Source organism: Vespa velutina, chromosome 8 (assembly GCF_912470025.1).
Source record: "Vespa velutina chromosome 8, iVesVel2.1, whole genome shotgun sequence".
Lineage (NCBI taxonomy): Eukaryota > Metazoa > Arthropoda > Insecta > Hymenoptera > Vespidae > Vespa > Vespa velutina.
The window spans coordinates 6,554,409-6,577,100 of NC_062195.1; the positions used below are offsets into that span (position 1 = coordinate 6,554,409).

The following is a 22,692-nucleotide window of genomic DNA, read 5'->3' on the forward strand; positions in this document are numbered from 1 at the left end:
TACTCTTTCTAAGAATATTCTCTCGTATCATTAACTGTTTTAAAATAATTTTTATAAATCATTTCAATTGTATGGTAATTAATATAATCGTATAACTATGCAATCGTATTACATATATAATTATATGAAAATATTCTTTCGTGTATTGTTACTGTTAACATTTTCTTATAGAAAATCGTATCTAAGATAGAACAATTTCTTTTATAAATAATTCTAATCCTTAGTAACACCCACGCACACGCACACGCACACGCACACGCACAAACACAAATACACATGTGTGTATATACACTCTTTAAAAATATTGCTTTGTATTTTTTTTTTTCTTTTTTTTCTAGTAAATCCAGAAGATGAATTCAGGTCGGTAAACGCTACTATAGAGAATTTAAAACTCTCATAATGATCATATTATTTGATCAAATAAATATCATCTTCGTTAAATGTGAACGTGTCGAATTGAATGTTAGGAAGTAAGCAGCCACACGAAGGACCTTTTTTGCTTTCATATACATATATATCTTTCTCTCTTTGTTATTGAAGCAGAGGTTAGAGACGGTAAACAGACGAAGTAGGGCTTTGTGTTTATTCAAATTCAGTTCGACAAACGGAAAACAAGCGTATTCGTTGCGTGAGAGACATTACGAGTAACATTGCGTGCGCGTGCTACCACCGGAATACCCGTTCATCAGCTAAGTGCACCCAGTGTCTCCTCTCTGGGATAACTGGTGCACGATTTGTTTTAGCAAATGAAGAGGAAATGGGCTCCGTCAAATTCGCTTAATTTCAGTCGTATGTATTCTCTCACTCATTCGCTCACTATCTCTATTTCTCTTACTCACATTCATTGTTAATATATCTTTTTTTCTCTCTTTCTCTCTCTCTCTTTCATCAACCCTTGGTAACGTTCCCTCGCGTCAGTTTAAAACGTAACCCCTGTATTTTCTCACTTTCGATAAAAATGTCGAAAACGCGAGAACGACGATTTCGCTAATTACCTTTTTCATAGAAAAAGAAAGAGGAAAATAAAATTAAAAAAAAAAAAAAAAGAAAAAAGAAAAAGAAAAAGGAAAAAAGGAAAGAGAAAACGAAAAAATGAAGAAAGAAAAAGAGGAGGCGATGAATGAATTTTGTCATCACATCTGAATATAATAATAGAATATAATATTTTAGAGTGATAATTTCTCGATAATAAGTGACGAGTTTTAATGTTAAGAAAAAAAAAAAAAAAAAGAGTAAAAAAAAGGATTTACGAAGAAGGAAAGATATAATAGTAACGATTGAATCACAATGTTCGATCTATCTCTCTCTCTCTCTCTCTCTTTCTTTTTCTCGACTAGAATGATCTATCGATCTTTCCCAAGGGTTTTACATGCGATGTCACCGAATGTAACCATCGGGGTTACAATGGGGGGTGGTCCGCTAATGAATTCTTAGTGTCCGCGCTTGGCTTTTGAGCATTCCCGGACACGCGAGGTCGAAGAGCGTGAGCTCCTCGTCGGCCGGGGGTTAATTTAATACGCGTAGATCGCCTGCAGGTATCCGCCCTAACTTCCTCCATCGTCTACACAAACCAACCACACCACTATCACCACCCCTCGAGTAACTCGACATATAATACACCGTTATCCTTTTGCCTCCCTTTCTGTATTCTCTTTCTCTCTCCCCCCTCTCTCTCTCTATCTCTCTTTCTCTCTCTCTTTCTCAGTCTATTTCTGTTACTCTTTTACTTCTGTTTCGCTACCACTCGCCATGAACATAAGAATGAAAGAGGGAGAGAGAGAGAGAGAGAGAGAGAGAAAGAGAGAGAGAAAGAAAGATATATATATATATATATTTGCGATCCTCTATCAGTGTGTCAGAGTAATGCGAGTATAACGACCATTGAAGTAATACTCCGAATTTAAACAAGATACATTTACGTGATCTTACATTGTACTTCGTAACAAGAAGACAAAGATAAAGATATTAATTAATAATTTTTAGAGAGAATGGTTAATATATTGTTTAATTAACTTTCCCCGTCTGTGTATGTATGATTATGTAGTTTTGATATGATTTTGGGGGTGGGGGGGGACTGGAGGGGAATAAGGAAAATGGTATAAGCGTTTTCGACTCGTTCGTTCTTCTTAATTAAATATATTTCACTCATTCTATTATCTTGGAAGAACACAGCCCTATTGGAAGATAATCACACCTGATTGGTATTGTCTTTGCCGACGGAGTGGAACGATACGAGGGAGTTGATAACGAGATAAATGAAACGAAAACAAGGCGAACCCGTAACGTGAATCGTGTTGAATATCGATCGGAGAGCGTTATATTATGCATTGGAATCGAGCTCGGAGTGCTGCAAGGGATAGTTTGGTACATCCTCTCTCTCTCTCTCTCTCTCTCTCTCTCTATCAATGTACCTACATACATATAACGAGAAAATTAATGAGCCGCCACAAGCGAGACCCGTTGATCGATGAATTATTTTACGCGAATAGGGAGAGAGAGAGAGAGAGAAAGAGAACATCAATGGACGATCGGGTTTCGTCTAGATTCGTGTATTTTCGAATGAAAAAATATGACGATAGCGATCTTTCACAAACTTTTACCTCTTTCTTTCGAAAGGGGGAAAAAAAAAGGAGATTGAAAATAATGCGAAAGTGTCATTGAAAAATCTACAGTTGAATCAATCAAGAGTTCGCGTTCAATTATCGTAAATCTCGAAAGAAATCGTCGAACTTGGAAAATGGTTTCTCGAATAAATAAATCACATAAGTCACCGAAACTTACTCGATATCCGTCTGGACTTCGTGGATATCTCAGTTCGATAGAATTCAAGATAGAAAACTTGACATTGATTATTTACGGGGACTTGGTTCTATGAGTATCGTAGGGTCTTTCGAGTTCTTAAGTAAATAATTTGATCGATTATCGTAATTATCTCGGTTGGTGTTCGTTCATGAAAACTTCAACGTATTTTTCTTGATTCCAAGTGACTTTATTATTGACGATAGATTTCTTTCGGTCGATTCCTGACTCATTGTGAAAATTAGACACACACACACTTATATATATATATATATATATATATATATATATGTATATAGGTAGATAGAGAAAGAGAGAGAGAGAGAGAGAGAGAGAGAGAAGATAACGCGGTCGATCGCTTCGAGCATCGTTGCAGCCTGAAATTTCATCAGCTTCAAACGGACCGTTCCAATGGCGCGTCACAAATTCCAATCGAAAATTCGAACGCCGTGGCGTTCCAATGGTGGGCACAAGTTTCACGAGAAATAGAGAAAGCGAGAGAGAGAGAGAGAGAGAGAGAGAGAGAGAGAGAGAGAGAGAGAGAGTAACACGAACGACGACGATAGAGAGGATGACCATCCACGGTAATCTAACCCGGTACCATTTTCCAAGTGTATGAGAAAGAGAGAAAGCGAGAAATAGAGAGAGAAAGCGCGCGCGCGCGCGAGAGAGAGAGAGAGAGAGAGAGAACGAACCACCCTCGCATTCGTCCATCGCGTCCGTACTAATCTGTGGTCCAGTCGTAAACCGTTTAATTCCGTTTCGTGATAAACCGCTCCCGCCGTTTATTGCCTTCACCCTCCTCCACCTTTATCCAGCGGTATAACCACCTCCCTCTCTACCTCCCCTTGAAAATTCAGGACCGGTTGCGCGCGTGCGTATACCACCCTCTTTCCCACTGGACGATGATTCCGGCTGGAGCAAACATAATTAATAGTTATTATTTATTCGCGTGGAGTTTATCGCGGACGGAGTCCAGACGGAATGAAAGATTACAAAGCTTGAAACGAGACTGGAATACCGAAGGTCGAGCTGTTCTATGATATTTATCTCTTTCTCTCTCTCTTTCTCTTTCTCTTTCTCTCTCTCTCTCTCTCTCTTTCTCTTTCTCTGTCTCTTTTTCTCTCTCGCTCATACTTGCTTTCCTTGTTCTTTATTTCTTTCTATCTCTATCTCTCTTTTCCTCTTTCTATCTTTTGCTTTGGATTTTTTACCTACAGTATACCTTAATCCTCTTTGCATTTTATAGTGGTCAAATACAGAGAGAGAGGGAGAGAGAGAGAGAGAGAGAGAGAAAGAGTGGAGAGGAGAGACAGAAAAAGAAAGAGAGAACATTTTAACTCTATCCGTTTTCTTCTTCTCATATTTCTCGACATTAAAAAAGGATCGAGAGGACCTCGAGGGGTTGTGCACTCTCGAATTATACTACTCTAGTTATGTTTGAAACAATGCTTATCTTTAACGATTTTACCCGTTATCTTTATTATTATACATGAAAATATGTACTTATATATATAGGTAATAGGTAAGTAAATACGTACATAAATAATTTGTGAAAGATGGTTGGACGATTTAAAAGGGTATGTAGACGATTTAAAAAGGAAGATAATAAATGAAAAAGCTTAACGGATGATATAACCTTATCGATTTCGTTTATCTATATAGATAAAACTTGATTAATTGTTTTGTTGTTATAAGGCTAGCCAGTTTTAGGGCAGGGAATACGTTTTTCAATGTTATTCCATTTTTCAGGTTCTATATAGCCTTTCAGCCCCCACCCCCCCCAATTCCCTCCCCCTCTCCCATTCTTAGTTCTGCTATCGCCAAGAATTGCATCCTTTTACGAGCACGACGATATAGAACGCTTTATATAAATAAGGCCAGACATCGCGACGCGTCCTCCATTTTATGCCTTGCGCTATTCTATTTAGATAAGCGAGGATATTATTTATATAATAGAGAAAAGTAGAGAAAAAGAGAGAGAGAGAGAGAGAGAGAGAAAGAGATAATATTTCTCAAAAATAGCAATGCCATTTAATGGTCCACAAATCACAAGACATGCATTCTATCGAAGCGCAGCAGGTGGTTAAGAGAAGATATATATATATATATATATATATATATATATATATCGAGAAATCGATTCCTGTGTCTTTTTTATTTGAGAAAAACAAAAACAAAAAAAAAATCCAAGGATTTGGAGAAAAATGAGAATTGGGATGAAAAGAGGAGGGAGAACAAAAAAGTATTATAACGCATTCGCGCCAAATGCCATAAACGTTTGAACGACGACGCGCAGACGATGAAAAATAGTTTTTTATTCGACATTTTTTCTCAATCTCTTACTCTCTCTTTCTCTCTTTCTCTCTCTTTCTTTTTCTCGTTAAAATGGTCGAAAATATAAATCACGCAAGCGCAAGTACGTGGCCGGTTTCGTTTGACGATTTACGCGAGACTTTACTTAGGTATCACGCGTTTAATACCGTCGGAGACATCTATCAATTTAATTGGGCAATGTTAATTCCGTCGACGATGGCCTATAAACCGTTGGGGGTATTGCTAACGAGACTGACAGAGAAGGAGACAGATAGATAGAGAGAGAGAGAGAGAGAGAGGGTGATTCGGTTTCCCTATACGTTCTATCCACGGTCACGATTGCATATATATTGCATCCCGAGTGAGTCCAGAGTCCGTGGAGAGCTACTGGATACTGTTAATCAGTTTAGAGTTTATGTCCCTCCATAAACCCTCCTGGTTTTCTCTCTCTCGCTCTCTCTCTCTCTCTGTCCTTCTGTCTCTCTCTCTTTCTCTTTGTCTTTCTTTATATATCTTTTCCTTTCTCTTTTTCTCTTTCTCTCGCTCTTTCTCATCGTCTAGCTGTCATTAATAAAGAACAAACGTTGATAACTCGAAAAGTCGTGATATCAACAGTAGCTAACCATTTCAAACTCAAAAGCCTTTCACCGAGTTTTCCGTGCGATCTTTTTATTCTTTCTATATGTCCAAGAAGGATAACAGAGATATGTTTTAAGTCTGTGAGAGAATCGGTGTTATCAGATGATACTGCGGAAGCTCGTTACTCGGAACAAATTAAAAGATAAGTCGCTTGTGTTGAAGTCTTAGTATAGGTAGTATGTCTCTTTGCCAAAGTACAATGAAGTCCTGAAGGCGCGGCCTTCTTCCTTCGTGCGTTTCGTTTAGAGTGTTAAAAATGGTATTAAAATGTGAAGTCAACAGAAAAAGAGAGAGAGAGAGAGAGAGAGAGAGAGAGAGAGAGACACGACTTCATTCTTCGTTGTCTATGATAATGATCTCGTTGAATATAGAGAATGATGTTTTAATAAAGGAAATTGAATTATCAACGAATTTAGAACTGTGTGTTATTGTTCTTCAAAATATATAAACTTTCTTATAGAGTATTATTTATTTTAGATCGATTTTTATTTAGATTTATAATTATTTTCAATTAAGACATTTTTTTTCTTTTTTTTTTTTTAAATGAACAAATGAATGGTAATCTTGTAATCTCCGTTTCTCGTCATTTCACGTCTTTAATATCTTTATAGTTTTATACTTTTATTATGTAAAAATTACATGAAATTGATTTACAAATCCTTGAAATTAATTGATCCTCATAAACGCATAGATAGATTTAGGATATATATATATATATATATATATATATATATATATATATATATCCTATGGATGTGTCAGAGATGTGAAATTTGAAATCACACGTAGATATCTCGCGCGTTAGAGGATTAAGGTTCACGTTGTGGTCACGTATGCGTCGGTGACTGATACATTTCGAGTTTTAACGATGATCCGGGCAATAACTTCGGGCTTAAGCGCGGCGTGAGTTGTGGCTCTCTGGCGATCACCAATCATTGGTTATGTCCTCGGTAATTAACTAATGTTCTTCTCTATGCAAATTACGAGCGCTTTCGTGATACCATTCGATTCATCCTCTTGCGTCGGATTCGATGAGCCAATCGTTATTAGCGCTATGTTCAAATGAGAGAAGAAGTCATTGATAAACGGAGCGGAAGTTGATTATGTATTATTCGTCGAACTCTAGTCTAATGTTTTATCCTCGAAATAAATCATCTTTCGTTTTTCCTCTTTCTGTGCGATAAACGAGATCCAAGAGAGAATAATTAAAAAGTAATTGAAAGAGAACGATCCTTTATGTTCTTTTTTTTCTTCTGTTCTTTTTCTTCTTTCCCCCTTTTTTTTCTTTTTTTTCTTTCTTTTTTATATGTTATATCAGAAAGTAATGAAATGATTATAATTCAGATAAGAATGAAGAGAACGTGGTATAAATCAACACAGTAATTACAAATACATCCAATTATGATAGTAATTATAAAAATTATATATCCTTTATCTATATATATTTCAATAATGTTATATTATTAACATTGGATTTAATGATATTGATTGTATATATTCATTTTCATTCGTAAAACTTCATGTTATCATTAATATAGTGATAAAATTATTTAAAAAAGAGAAAAGAAATAAAGAAAAGATAATACCTATTTATGATTTCTCTTAAAGTGAAACTTGAAATTAAAAATCGATAAATTTAATATCGAAAAGATATATCAGGATTTTGACGATCACTCTCTGTTATTTAAACGTAAATAAAAAAATTTCTTTCTTGGTTAATTCCATAGTTATTATTTATTTCAACAAATTTAAAGAAATGAATTATTATTATTATTATGGAAACGTAGAATCATCATTAATAACAGTTTTCTAAAATGAGTTCGAAGAATTATCATCATCGTCTATTAGTTTAGACTCTCTTAGTAATTAGAAAGTCGCATACCTTTGAGATTACATAAGGGACGTCTATATAGGTACACACATACATACACACACACACACACACACAGACGCACGCACGCACACACGCACACGCGCGTTTATTTCTACTTGATTTTATTGAGTATATGTGTGTGTATATACCTATGTATGTGTGTGTGTGTGTGTGTGTGTGTGTGTGTATGTGTATGTATATGTTACGTTCCAGAGAAACCACCGTCTGACGGCGTGTCTGACGTGTTCTAACGCGGTGCCGTTGGCGACGCACGCGACGATGCGAATTTTGCTCTCGACGGCTTCGACTATTTTTCTTCTTCCTATGCGTGCACGCACACACTGACCTTTGTTAACGTCTCGCTTTGAGACCGAGGGAGATATTAAGACAAAACGCATACACGTATACATAGACGTACACATATAGATACACGTATACGTATACGTATATGTATACCGTATACTTTCACGGAAATAACGTTATTTTCCAATTAAGTTGCCAAGGACTGCCGGCAAGGTTCATTATTAGACATCATAATTAATAATTATCAGTTTAACGACACCTGAGAATTACTTTTTCTTTATCTTATTATTAATTTAAATATACGTAACTATATTCATGCATGCGTGTTTATACGAACGTACGTATGTAAACATATGTACATATATATATATATATATATATATGCGTTAGTCGTATTCGAAGCTTAGTAGTACCACGAAGAGGGTCCTGTTACTCTCGGAAATTAGGTTCCGTGGTTTCAATTAGGATCATGTACGAGTTATCGCGATGGTAGGCGAAAACGTACGAGCGTGATTGCTATGCTCGTTTAAGCCGGGAAAGCGCATCATCTAGAGAGTAAAGGGTGGGAGGGGGGAGGAGGCAGTAGAGAGAAAGAGAGAGAAAGACAGAGAGAGAAAGAGAGAGAATCAGATAGAGGACCAGATAGATAGATCGGAAGGATTCTATCGAAACTGAAGTTAGTTCAAAGGGACGCTTAGATCTTGTTAAATACTCGATGAAACGTTCGACGTAACGTCGGTTTTGGATCGAATCCACTCCCGTAGGAAAATTAACTCCTTGCGTCGTCGATCGATCCATCTATCGTGAATGATCGAACAAGGAAATACATTGTTTTCTTTTTTTTTTTTCTCTCTCTCTATTACTTCCGATCGGCTGGAAATAAAGCCAATGAAGAGGAGAGAAGGTTTAAGGAATTATTCGAAAATAAATTTTAATTTACAATATATAGAACAGAGAAAGGATCGATCGATATATATATATATATATACTATATATCGATTATACGAAAGTGTTCAATACAGACGACAAAAGAAATCACGTCGCAAAATCTCGTGACATTGAATTGGTAAGGGTCATCGGACAATGATTCAAAGCAAAGTATCGATAATATCGTTCATTGAAAACTATTATTCAATTCGTCATAGGCGTGTACGTAAGAAGGAAATAGCTCGCGGATAAGAGAATGATCCATTAGCCATAGGAGAAGGTAATATGGCATTAACACGCGCAAGAGGGGCGTGCTGACCTATCCCACTGGCCAAACGACGGAGGCAGAGAAAGAGAGAGAGAGAGAGAGAGAGAGAGAGAGAAGAGAGAGGATATACGTGTGAAAGGGGAAAAGGTAATAGGAGGAGGGTGACGGCCATTCCTTACCATCCTGGCACAGTTAATTACCGTGGATTATGATTCTCTTGAACAGAGATCAACCTTGCCTTCTTTGAAAGGGTTATCTACATTGACTGTCTGCTTGCTGTATGTTAAAATATTCAGCTTATTCTGCTTTTGTTATATTGTTTGCCGCTTTTTAATCGTTAATTATTCTATATCATCGTTTAAACTGGATCGTTTAAACTATAAATACGATATTATATTTTGTTCGTAGAATTTTTTTCTTCTTTTTCATATTTTTTTTTCAGTACATTCGGGATATTTCAGGACATTTCAGGATATTCGTGATAATAATTCAGTATAGAGTTAAATAATATTTAATAATTTATTTGTTATTACTTATAATAAATTTTCTTTTCGATATTTATGAACGACGTTGAAGAAGAAGAAGAAAGACAGACAGAAAGAGAGAGAAAGAGAGAGAGAAAGAGAGAGAAAGAGAGAGAGAGAGAATTTCGGTGGAAGCCAGTAAAAATGGCACGACAGCAGTCGGACTGACTGGCACCACCATAGCACCAGCAGCAGCATCGACACTTTTGTGGGTGCAGGAACCGCGTAAAATATAAAATCCTTCGGTAGACGACTTCGAATTGCGATATTATTCAAAGTGTTTCACGCGCTTTAGAGTTCGTTACTTTTATCTCTTTTCCCTTTCGCAATGGAAAATTTTCATCTAGAGAGTTAGCCACTTTGAAACTTCCTGACGGACGAACGTTTGTTTTGCCGAGGTCGTTCGTTTCTTGATAACGGTTAAAGATGAGCCAGGAAGTATATGAATGTAACTAAGTACATTGTTTTAATTTCCCACGAGTCCAAGAGTAAAGTACAAGGAAATATTTTTAACGATTCCAAGAGAAACATCATGTGAATCTATATGGTAAATATGTAGAGTTATGAAAAAGTCTGTTGACTTGACAATGTATTTTTTTTTTCTTTTTTTCTTTTCTTTTTTTTTTATATTAACAATGTTAAAACATTATTTTTAAACATATCATATTAAAATATAGTAAGTATTAATAACAAAGAGATTGGATGTTGTCGTGTTTGAATGAGTAAGGATACATGTATATAGCAAATAAATATCGAGAACAATTGAATTATTAGCATTGATGTACCAATGTGTGTGTGTGTGTGTATGTATGTGTGTGACATTTTTTAAAAATGTCATAAACCAATAACGTGTATTATTGTATTTAGTATATAGTTAGATTGTATTTTATTAAATATATATTTTTGGTATATATATATATATATACCAAATATATATATATGTATGTATGTAATATTGCTTGGAATAAAACACGTATGGTTCATGTAGGGTGTGTACGTGGTCCGAACGGGCCGAAAACTTTTATGACTTTTAATCAGACGAACGACGAACGGTCGTGCGAGTACGATGATGTCGAGTTCATTTGCGCTAATGAAATCAGTGTTATCTCTTCGGCCAGTGGTCTCTCTATTGCACCAACTACCATTCCATCAGGAACCGTATTGTAAACCATAATGGCTGTTGTTCAAGTAGCTCTGTGATAGTAAAAGAGAGAGAGAGAGAGACAAAGAAAAAGAAAGAGAGAGTGAGAGAAAATCGTCGTTGAAGAGAACAATGACCAAGTCCATGTATATACATCTATAGACATACATTCTTATATTGTATATATATATATATATATATATATATATATCAGAGAGAGAAAGAGAAGTATATTAAGCCACAGGCAGAAAATATTTTCTACCAACAGGGAAGAAGTAATTGGACGGACATGAGGGTCATCGTTCAGCGACCAGGGATTATTTATTCTACATTGTGCTACGCTCAGAGACGAAAAGTTTTTCTCATTGTAGGAGATAAATCTCGTTCGATGGTACACCGGTATTTTTTCTTTTTCTTGTTCTCTTTTCAGAAAGAAAGAAAAAAAAAAAAGAAAACTAAAATAAAATGAAAGAAAGAAAATACCAAATATATCGACAATAAATTCAATGAATATTTTTAGTCAATATGTATTAGAAGGTACATTGTGATGATTATTGCCATCGTAAAAAATTGTAATAGGCAATATAATTTATCATCGGTATAAATCAATGAAGGTGTCATTTTTAATCGATCGTTTATATATATATATATATATATATATATATATATATATAAAATATTTAATAATATTGAATTTTTCTAAAGAAAAATAATTAATAAATTAACAATTAGTAAATTCGGAAATTTCTTTATCTACAGATCATCGTAGATCATAATTTTTTCTATATTTTTCTTTTCTTTTCTTTTCTTTTCTTTTTTTTTTTTTATACAATATATTTCAATCACTACAGTACGATATCTTGTATAAAAATAATAAAATTATATATAAATTTGTTCGATCTAGAATTTGTTTGGTCGAATTCGGGAAGAAAAGAAAAAATATCGAAGATTCGAATGCGAAAGATAAGAAAAAAAGAAAGGAAAAAAAAAAAGAAATAAAAAACAAAAAATAAAAAAAAGATTAGATTTAAATCTCTAATTAGATTCATTTTCTAAATGAAATTACGATATAATCATTCGAATGAAAATAATACACCCTGTATGCATAGTTAATAATATAATATCTATGAAACAAGCTGTTGGAAAGTTTCCGTGACGGTGGACAATGAATTAAAGGAAAAACGATTTCGAGGAGTTTACGTTACGTTTCGTAGAGTTTGTATCTTGGTAAATGGAGTTCACGCGTTCATGTTTCGCGGCACGTGTTGGGAGGTAATCAAGCGGAGTACTTCCTCCCAATCGTTCTCTCCTCTTTCTCTACTTCTTCGTTTGCCATATAAGAGGACGAATATTTTAAGGTCAGATTTTACTATTTTCCAGGTCTCCTAGGAAGATCCTAGAGTGAAGAGCATCGCGTTGCGAACGATGGCGTGCAACGAGGTATTATCGTATCCGTTTTCCTCGTCGACTTCGTCGTCGTCGTCGTCGTCGTCGTCATCGTCGTTGTCGTCGTTGTCGTCGTGGTCGTCGTCATGGTCGTAACGCAGACGACGCTTTAATAACATCGTCTCACCTCTTTCCTCTTATTATTTGTAGCTCGTTGTCGAGTGCTTTCTCAGCCGGTTTCCTCGTAAGATTAGCATCGTATTTCTTGCTCGCAAGAACGTTTCAAATTAAGAGCCATCGCACCTGAGTTTCGCGAAAATTTTCAACAGATAGATAGAGAGAGAGAAGAGAGGAAAAGTCTCATTATCATCTTCGATTCATAAAAAAGATGACTATAACTTAATGTTTCCTCCATATATATATATATATAATATAATTATCGGTATTAACCATAATTAAAGGGTAGCTCGATCATAATATTCAAGACGAAGGTTATTGGATCTATCGATTGGATCATAACATGTTCTCTAATTTAAAGATCCTCAATGTGTGTTAGATGTACAACATTAATGATGCTACATCATGATTGAAATATCCTATATATATATATATATATATATATATATATATATATATGTTTTATTTTTATTTTCATTGTGACAAATATTATATCACAATAATTTTATCTATCCGTATAAATGATACACCAATTACATAACACATTTTCATAATTTATATGAAGAATAAAAGATTGAGAATGACTGCTGTTCTAAATGATTAACTTCGAAAACATTTTAAATCCATCTTAACGGCGAGCACAAAGATTATTATTATGATATTTATTAACGATCAGCTGATCAATTTACGACCATAAGTCGATTGATAAAAAGGAAAATGATGGTGTGATGATAAATCGATGATACGTTCGAATTATAACGTAAATTATACTTTATTGAAGTAATATTTAATTCTTTGTCTAATATCGTATACATCGTTTATCTTACTTCCTTAATTATATTTACTATATTATTATTCGTTTACAATTTGTTTCAAAGGACTCATATATCCATTGAATGACAAAAGGAGAAGGATATCTGAACGAAGCTTTTATTTCAAATCTTTCTCTCTCTTTTCCTCTCTCTCTCTCTCTCTCTCTCTTTATCTCTATCTTTAATTTCTTACGGACGTAGAATGAATTTTCTAAAGACGTTTGAATGTTCGACCACTCGAAATCTCCGCCCAACGTCCAAGAAAATTTTTTCCCTTATAGAATCACATGGGCTATTCCTTTTCCATAAGAATCGAAATAGAATTCGAATCAAGTGAAGTTCGAAGGGCGGCTTGCTTTTCCCACAGAATGGCCCGGATGAAGGAGATCCTGGTAATAATAGAGTACACGGGGTACGCTTCTCTAGGCTACGTCTATTCAACCTGTCATTCGCGTTTTGCGGTCACCATTGTGATTTGCAATGGTAACCCTTCGCACATCCTGCCTATTGTCGCGAAAACGTGCACTCTCTACCCCCACCTCTTTCTCTCTCTCTCTCGCTCTCTCTCTCTCTCCCTTAACTGTTCGCGATCGTTTTGTCTCTCTTTTTCTTTCAATCGATGCCTATTTCTGTCTTTCTCAAACTCGTCGATATCCTCTTTCTCTCTCTCTCTCTCTCTTTCTTTCTCTTTCTCTTTCTCTATCTTCTTTTTTTTCTTTTTTTCTCTCTAACACCCGGAAACAAATAAACGCATAATTCTAACGGTATATACAAGCACGTGGGTATACTAGCAGCATTTTCTAAACCTTCTAATTCCGTAGATGTATGCGTGCACATATATAAATTCTATTCCTATATCCTTGATGCGCCCATGCGAAAATCCTTGCAATGTTAGTTGTCTTCACGTTCTAATATCTTGCGATTTTTGTCAATCATGAAATAAAACGGCAACATTTTTATATTTAACAACAGACGTATGTTCATAATTTTCATTTAATTTTTCATTGTAAAGATATTACATAGATATTTACGTATATGTTAGATCAGTAATATTCAATGATCTTTTTTTTAATATGATATATTAAATATCAAACGTTAAAATATATTACTTATGATTAATCATTGATAAACTTTATATATATTAAGAATATTTCTCGTTTTTATTTTTTTACTTTTATTTTTACTTTATTTCTTTTTTATTTTTCTCATTAGGAAAGATAAGGATTGTAGTACGTGTATGGAAGGTTAAACATCGTCCTCATAAAACAATCAGAACGGAACAAATTAGTTTCGAAGGAGTTATTAGCTCGTACACTATACATTTATGTAGGTTCTACCTATGTAAGTACTACATATTGATACGTAAAACGACATATGGCTAGCCGTACATCCCGTGTCTATGAGCGTAGCGTTTAAATGTCATGAAAGTGTTCGGTCACGCGTAAAGGTACGTTCGAAAACGAGGGAAGAAAAGAGAGAGAGAGAGAGAGAGAGAGAGAGAGAGAGAGAAAAAGGAAAAAAGAAAACAAAGTAAGCGACGGTTTCTCAGCTTTTCTTCCTTCCTTTCTTTCTTCCTTCCCGTTGATATCTGATTACCGGCTTGTTCGTCGGAGGAATCGTTATTTTACCTTCTAACATTCGAAGGTCCGCCACATCCGTTGGAATTTCTCTACATTATATATTGTTACAACATATGTCGTAATAAGGATTACAAACGTTGTGACCTTCGCGAACAAGTGCATTTCGTTCGTGAGAGAAATGGATAGATTCGACAGGTGTGTCTTATACCGGAAGGAAATGTTTTTAATTAACAAGATCAAGGAAAGGTTTAAATATAATTGTTAGATCTATGATCGATCGATATTTTATAAAGATAATATAACCGAGTTAATTATATCTCTAACTTTGTCAGAAATAACGATCGAAGAATTTTTGGACGGTGTCAGAAACATTTAGCTATTGTTGGTTCATTGGAGCCTTGAAACGTGATCTCAAAGCGTATTTCTGTTCGGTCTCGATCAACCTGACATGAAGGTGATATGTTCCAAAAGGAGATTCTCAGGGAGAGAGAGATAGAGACAGAGAGAGAGAGAGAGAGAGAGAGAGTGAGAGAGTGAGTGAGTGAGTGAGTGAGTCCACTGCCATCCGCATATATCGGTTCTACATTAAGGGGCTTAGAAATTCGGACTAGCAGCGAGTCGACGATGCCTCGAGGCAGAATCGTGGCTGCAGTTGGTGGGCTTTCGCAGGGTGGCTAACGTTATATAGGCCGTCCCCAGGGTACAACTATGCCTTTGGCTTTGATGTTAACCCGATCACCTCTCCTAGATGCACTCTCTCTCTCTCTCTCTCCCCTCCCTCCCACCCTCTCTCTCTCTCTCTCTCTCTCTCTCTCTTCTCTGTCGCACTTGGTCTATCCATCCATCTATCCATCGATCTGTCTATCTCTCTCTCATCTTCTCTACAGCTTACGTCACATGATCGTTCTCCATATCCTAGTTAATAGCCGAAACCCCGTAGAGGAAAGCTAACATTATCGACGGCCGGAAGGAGCAAGCAAGCGAAGTGGGACGAGTCGCTTCTAGAGGAATCGTAGATAGTATGTTGGTGACGTAGGTGATCCTACGTGGTGGTGCCAATGCCGACGGTATAATGCCGGAACGCTTTGAGCTTCAGGACGAAGGCCACAGCTACTCGAACGCATCCGGAGAGAGCGACGGAAAGCTCTAGACAGCTTCCGGATACTCCACGGACGCCTACGGGACTAAATCGGGACACATACCCGTTGCTTCGACATATCGCGAAATGCAATTACGGGATGGGATTTACCACGTATCCCTTATGCGATACTCTCACCGATATTTGGTAGACGGGGTTGCCTATCGACTACCCCCCACCTAAACCCATCCCACCTCCTACCAAGACGTCTCGAATTGCTGTTCGATGTTAAATCTTGATGAAAGATATTTGTTCGAACGCAAAAGAAAAAAAAAGGAAGAAATGTAAACGTACGAATTTGTCATATATATATATATATATATATATATATATATATATATATATATATATATATATATAATGTCGAATTGATTTTCGATATAACTAACTTTCTATCATATTTCAAACTTTCTCTTTTTTTCTAATTTAATCAATGATTCTTTAAGAGTAGGAAATAAAAATCTTATAGTATGTTGGAAATATAAAATAATTCGTTTGTCAATCTCTTACGTTGTTATACGATAGGATCTATAAAATGTAGGAAACTTCAATTTACAAGGTAACTCGTGTTATGCGCATAATCGAGAAGTTTCCGGTTAAATTTTTCATATCCTTCCGACGTACGGCGATACTCCAGGGAATTCCACGCTCTCGAACGTCGACGTCTACGACGGACGCGTACATAATTCCAGATTTAGTGTCGTGTTAGGCCGTCTGAGTTTGAGGATCGTCCCTCGGAGCTGCCGAGATACCGCATGGTCGAGCCAGCCATCGTGATTTGTGGACGTCAATACTGGGGTTATGCGTGACGTATCTCACCGATCATAATTACATCCTGTTACTGGAGAATCCTCTCCTTCCTACGTCGTTTGTATCCTCTGTTCCACCTACACTTACGACAGATCGTCTAGGCGCCCCTCGTATCGACGATCACGTTCTCTGCGTCTCTACGTCTTGATTTACCGACTTTTCTCATTTGAACAATGTCTCAATCTTGATCATCTAATAATTCAGAGATTTTTGAGAATCTCTAACTATGATAACTTGGAGAATTTTAGAAAAATTTGTTAATGGCTGTCACATTATTTCAACGTTATGTCACTTTATCGAAGATCGAGATTAAACGAATAGTCTATTGAATTTTTTATAGGATTTATATTTTCTTTTTCCTTTTTTTTTCTTTTCTTTTTTTTCATAGAAAGAAAAGAAAAGAAAAAAAAAAAAAAACATTTGACTTATAAAATATCATCAATTGTAACATCGAATACGTTCGTACGATGCGATATTACAATTAATGATATTTTATATAGTTATTGTTACCCCTACGATTGAAAGGAGTCAAATCTCGTTGTTGTTAGCTCATCGAGTTGGAAGTTAGAGTCTTTCAAGATGACAGATAAATACGAAATTTCTTTGTCGTTCATTCCTCAGGTACAAAGGATGACGTCTCTTGTCATCTGAAAACATTCATTCATATATTTTTACGATCACCCAGATGGAACTGACAACAACATTGTCATTAAATCATAACGTTACTCGCTATCGAGTCAAGACTATTAGTATAAATACGGTTATAATATAGGTCTTAGGGGGAAGGGGGGTTGAAAGGGTATAAACAGCTAGTAAATCAAGGCTCGCATCCCTTTGGTCGAAGGGTCTAGATGCGAACCTGAAACCAGGACGAGTGTTTAGTACGTAGACCAGTTAAATCCTTTCTAATCGGCTTCCACGTTCCTCCGGATGCCCAAATTTTAATTATACATACCATAAGGACTCCCGATAATCTCTAATTTCGTATTTTATGACTCATCTCACAAAAATAATCGTCTTAATCGAGGGTGTCATTGATCCTTTGTCCGTTAAGTTAAATTAATTAACAATTTAATAAATCGTTCGATTTTTCGAACAATCCGTATATAAGATAATATCAATTTTTATATTAATCTTTTACGCATAAAAGTAATCTTTGAAACTTGCTAGTCAAGTCTTCGAGGTTTCAGGTTGGTCGAAATCCCCTTTCGTTCGTCCATCTATCCGTCTGTTCGTCTATCTGTTTGTCTGTTTCGTGTGACGATCACCGAATTAATCCACCATTAATTTTCGTACCGTTCGAAAGAGATTCGACCGAGTGTGTAAACCTTCTCTAAACAAGCACTTTTAACAAATGGCGATAGTCGTCGTTCTTCACCTTTTACTGCTCTCCTCCTCTGGAAATCTCTCTTTCTCTCTCTCTCTCTCTCTCTATCTATCTATCTATCTATCTATCTATCTCTCTGTCTCGCTAATGCCACGTCCATGTATGCATACGACCGGAAGGTGATTAATGCCAGGACGAAGGGTCAAGATCCTTCACGATTAATCAAATTAAGGGTGGAAGCGCGAGATAAAACTCGCGCCGGTGGAAAAGTTCAGTTGGTTGGTTAACGTAGTGAGTAAGGAAGAGAAACAAGCGGATGGACGTTCGACGATGAGAAATCGTTCCTCCTGGGCAAGCCGATATTGTTGGTGACCGTTGAAAGAGGGACAAACCGGGATTCGTCGGCTTTGAAAAATGATGGACATGACTTATCTGTATCAAGGATTTGCTTTTAGCTAGATACTTATGGTAGGAGAGGCGTGACCATATAGGACTTCCCTCTTTCTCTTTGATCATAAAACCTTAACCGTGAACAAAACTGGATTTTGCCAAAGCTTGTCGCGTTGTATCTTATATGTTCCTGTTTATTTCTTTTCTCTCTCTCTCTCTCTCTCTCTCTCTCTTTTATTCCCTTTTTACAATCCCACGAAGCTAAGATTATTATGTCATCGTTCGTGATTTCTTCATAAGAATCTTAATGAACAATAATATCCTATTTGCGTGCATATTTATGCGTGCGTAACATTGTAAAATAGTAGAGATACATTAGGATATTATTAGAAAGCTAATAATTCATTTTCATGACGTTCGAACAAGAGATAGATCAAAGGGTCGTCAGTATCAAATCTGAATTATCGTGCAAACGCATAGAAGTATAAATCATGAAAAGGAAATGAAATAAAAAAAAAAAAAAAAAAAAAAAAAAAGGAATAAAAATATTTAGAAAGGGATAACCGAGGCGGCAAATGATTTCGATGACACAATGATGACGAGCCAACGTTGTCCGATGATCCCTCATCGTTGAACGAGATCAGGTTCCGTCGACGATCAGTTAAGAGTTCCATACGCGTAACGAGTTCATATCTCGCGCATCGTTTGGTTCAAACAGAAAGAGACAAATGGCGGAGGGATCACGAGTAAAGAGGGAGAGAGAGAGATATATACATATATATATAGAGAGAGAGAGAGAGAAAGAGAGAAATAGAGATAGCTAGAGAGAGAGAGACAGAGAGGAAAGCGCTTTTACGGAGGAGGGCCGTATTCGCAAACACGCAAATTTCAAAAGGCACTCGACTATGTGATGTAGCGTCGCATAAGCGACGACGGGGCCCTTTGACGACGTATGCAAATACAGATCGAGCATGATAAATTGCTCTTGTCAAGACACCCGGTATTTCGCACGAGCCTGATAGAAACCCGTTTCCATAGAGAACGGATTCCGCATATAATTTCACTGACGGTTAAGGACTGCCAACTTCAACGAGCGAAACCGACGGTACCGTTCTCGAGAAGGACGAAATTTTATCAGGTTTCAAGGCGCCGACTGGTAAAGTGCTTCTACTCTTTCTCTTTCTCTCTCTCTCTCTCTCTCTCTTTCTCTCTCTCTTTCTCTTATGTATATACAAACACATATACATATCTAGATTCACCTTCCGCCTTGAGCATGCGCGCTCATTTCACGTTATCGTTGCCTCGGCTTGCGAATTTTAATGAAACGGTTTTGCCATTTACTTGCGTATAACGATATCGAGTTCGGAATTCTCGTAATACTCCGAAGACCTTTGAAGATTTGAAGATTAGAAATATCTTTTTCGTAAAAAGGTATATCGTCGTTCGTTTCCTTTCTTTTCTTTTCTGTATTTTTTTCTTTCTTTCTCTTTTTTTTTTTTCTTTTTTTTTTCTTTTCTTCTCTTCTCTTGTTAACAGGCCAAAGAAAATGTATAAAGTACAAGAAGCAAATAATAAATAAACGAACGAGATAAAGGGCAAAATTTTAAAAGCTCCCGATATCTTAACTCATTCCATATACGGAAAAATAATTTATAAAGGAACGTTCATGTTCATTAGCCATTCTCACATGTATCCTCGTGAACTAACGTAGTTAGAAGCTTAGAAGTGATAGTTCTCGAAATATTGAGCATTGTACCTATGACAGAAATGTTTGACATTTATCGCATATTTATCGTGAATTCTCTCTCCCTCTCTTTCTCTCTCTCTCTCGCTCTCTCTCTCTCTCTCTCTCTTTCTCTCTCTTCTCTCTACCTCTTTTGAAAAAACATCGTCACGAACTGGTCCGAATCGTTTCGAATGAATGACTGAGAGAGAGAGAGAGAGAGAGAGAGAGAGAGAGAGAAGATTTATGAGGCATTTAAACGACGATTCCTTTGTCGTGCTTACGAGCGACAACATCACGCCTTCGCCAAGCATGGCGATCCACCTTGGTAAGGGCCGAAAAGGGCCGTCTGTGTCGAGCCCGACCGCTCGTATAATGCAAATGCACCGAGATGCAATTTCTACCGGTCGCAAGTGCTTTTCCCAACTCGCCTTCCTCCTTGATTTCGTGGCTAAATCGTCTCATTATCGGATCTACGTGGGGGGTCACGCTCGTATTTGCATCACACTCGTCCCTTCAAACCGGTCCAACGGTATATACGTTGGGCATTAACATCCTAGAAAGAGAGAGAGAGAGAGAGAGAGAGAGAGGAATCCTTTAACTTTGTTGGATTATTTATACGGTTGCATGATGCTATATAATAGTGTACTAAATCTTCTTTCTAATATTAAGTAAAGGGAAATTTGTATTCACTAATTGTGAGTTATTTTATCATATTATTATATTCGATGATGTGTATTTTGTGTGTGTGTGTGTGTGAGAAAGAGAGAGAGAGAGAGAGAGAGAGAGAGAAATAAATTGTTGGCTATTTATCAATATAAAAAAAAAAAATAATTCAATAATTGAAAAAGGAAAAGGATTGATTAAGATATGATTGAAAGCATACAGTTTGAGGAGTTCGATCTATTCAAGATTTTTTAAAGAAAAAAAAAAAAACTGAATTATACGTTTAAAAGAAAACCATTGATATCAAAAATTTCGATTCGTTTATCAAAAATATATACGATTTGAGATGGATATCGAACTTATGCAAATGTTATGTTTCTCTAAGAGGTGAAACGAAAACGTATTTAGTTGCATCCGTTGATAACGAATATCCATTTCAGTATTGCTACGGTGAAATGCAAGATTGCATTGTATCTAGACAGCGTTAGGATATCGCACTAATAAAGCCAAGGGCGATCGTACGATCGTTGAAATGGAGATGCAGCGCATGCATATTCGGACCCGTGTTCCGGGGATCTCTCGATGCAAATACGAAATTACGAATCCTCCTGGATTCTCTCTTCGCGCGTGTATATATAAATATATATATATATATATATATTCATGTTCACCGAGCAGCTTTACGTAAATTTAATGAGCGAAGCGTTTCAAGATGTTTCTCGAGTTTCTTTGAAAGATACATAGTTATCTATACCTATATATATATATATACATATAATCCGACGTTAATTCGGATCGTTTTATTAATTTTTCTTTTATATTCTATCTTTTTATATTTTGCTAAAATTGAATATATTTATTTTTATTATTATTATTATTATTATTATTATTATTATTATTATTATTTTTATTATTATTATTATTATTATTATGATCGGAATTAATAAGTGAATTTATAAGCAAACGATCACGATTAATGTCGAAAGTTTTAGTATGATGAAAATTAGACATAAAGAAAAAAAAAGAAAATAATAATAATAATAATAATAATAACAATAAAAGAAGGATTTATTGCATTTTAGAAGTATTTAGTTACCTAGATTCAGTTAAATGGCATGATTAAATCGTATTCTCGTTTAGTCTTTAATAAACACGATCATTTAGATTGAGAAGTCTCAAACTAACAAGAGAGAAAGAAAGAGAGAGAGAGAGAGAGAGATAGAAAGAGAGAAAGATAATCAAATTAATCACAAGATTTCCGAGTAATTTAGTTTCTCGTCCTCTTATCATCTTTATACCGAAGTAAGAGCTTATCATTAGACGTTAACGCTTATATGTAGTATTGTAGGAAAAACGACTGTAAAGAACATTATTCTTGGCTGATTCGTTAGATTTATATTTAAATAATTTTCTTGACGGAATAAAAATTATGCCGTGAGTTGCGTCGATGTTTAGCCTAAAGGAGACATATATATAGAGAAAAAAAAAGAAAGAAAATAAGAAAGAAAGAGAGAGAGAGAGAGAGAGAGAGAGAGAAAGAGAGGTAGATCTTCCTCATTAAGAAGATAAGTATAAAACGATCTCCTCTGATCCCTCTTTTTTTTCACTTTACACGAAACTCTCTAAGGCGAGAAGTTATCAAGCGAGTCAAATTTTTTCGGTCGAAGAAAGTCGAATAGGGAATGAAAAATGTGGAAAAAGTACTTAAGTAAGTACTACGCGTAGTTCTCTCGTTTCTTATGTGGTAACGGGAAAAGAAGGGGGAAAAGAAAAAGAAAGGAAAAAAGATTATGGGGTAGAGGGGAGAGGGTTTAGTGAGAAGAGTGGAGCGTGTTCTTTTGAATAGGCGTGGCAAGAGGGGTTCCTCTCGACGAATCAATTCTCAGATCAGTC

At 36.0% G+C, this 22,692-nt stretch overlaps 1 protein-coding gene across 1 annotated transcript in view; it reads left to right on the forward strand.

Moving 5' to 3' along the window:
* Window positions 1-512: 512 nt before the first annotated feature.
* The window catches only part of LOC124950859, a 69,573-nt gene continuing 47,393 nt past the window's right edge, over window positions 513-22,692 (forward strand). Inside the window, exon 1 of the mRNA XM_047498257.1 lies at window positions 513-789. Within this exon, the coding sequence (XP_047354213.1) occupies window positions 747-789 (43 nt within the window). The 5' untranslated portion in view covers window positions 513-746. The remainder of the gene's footprint in view (window positions 790-22,692) is intronic.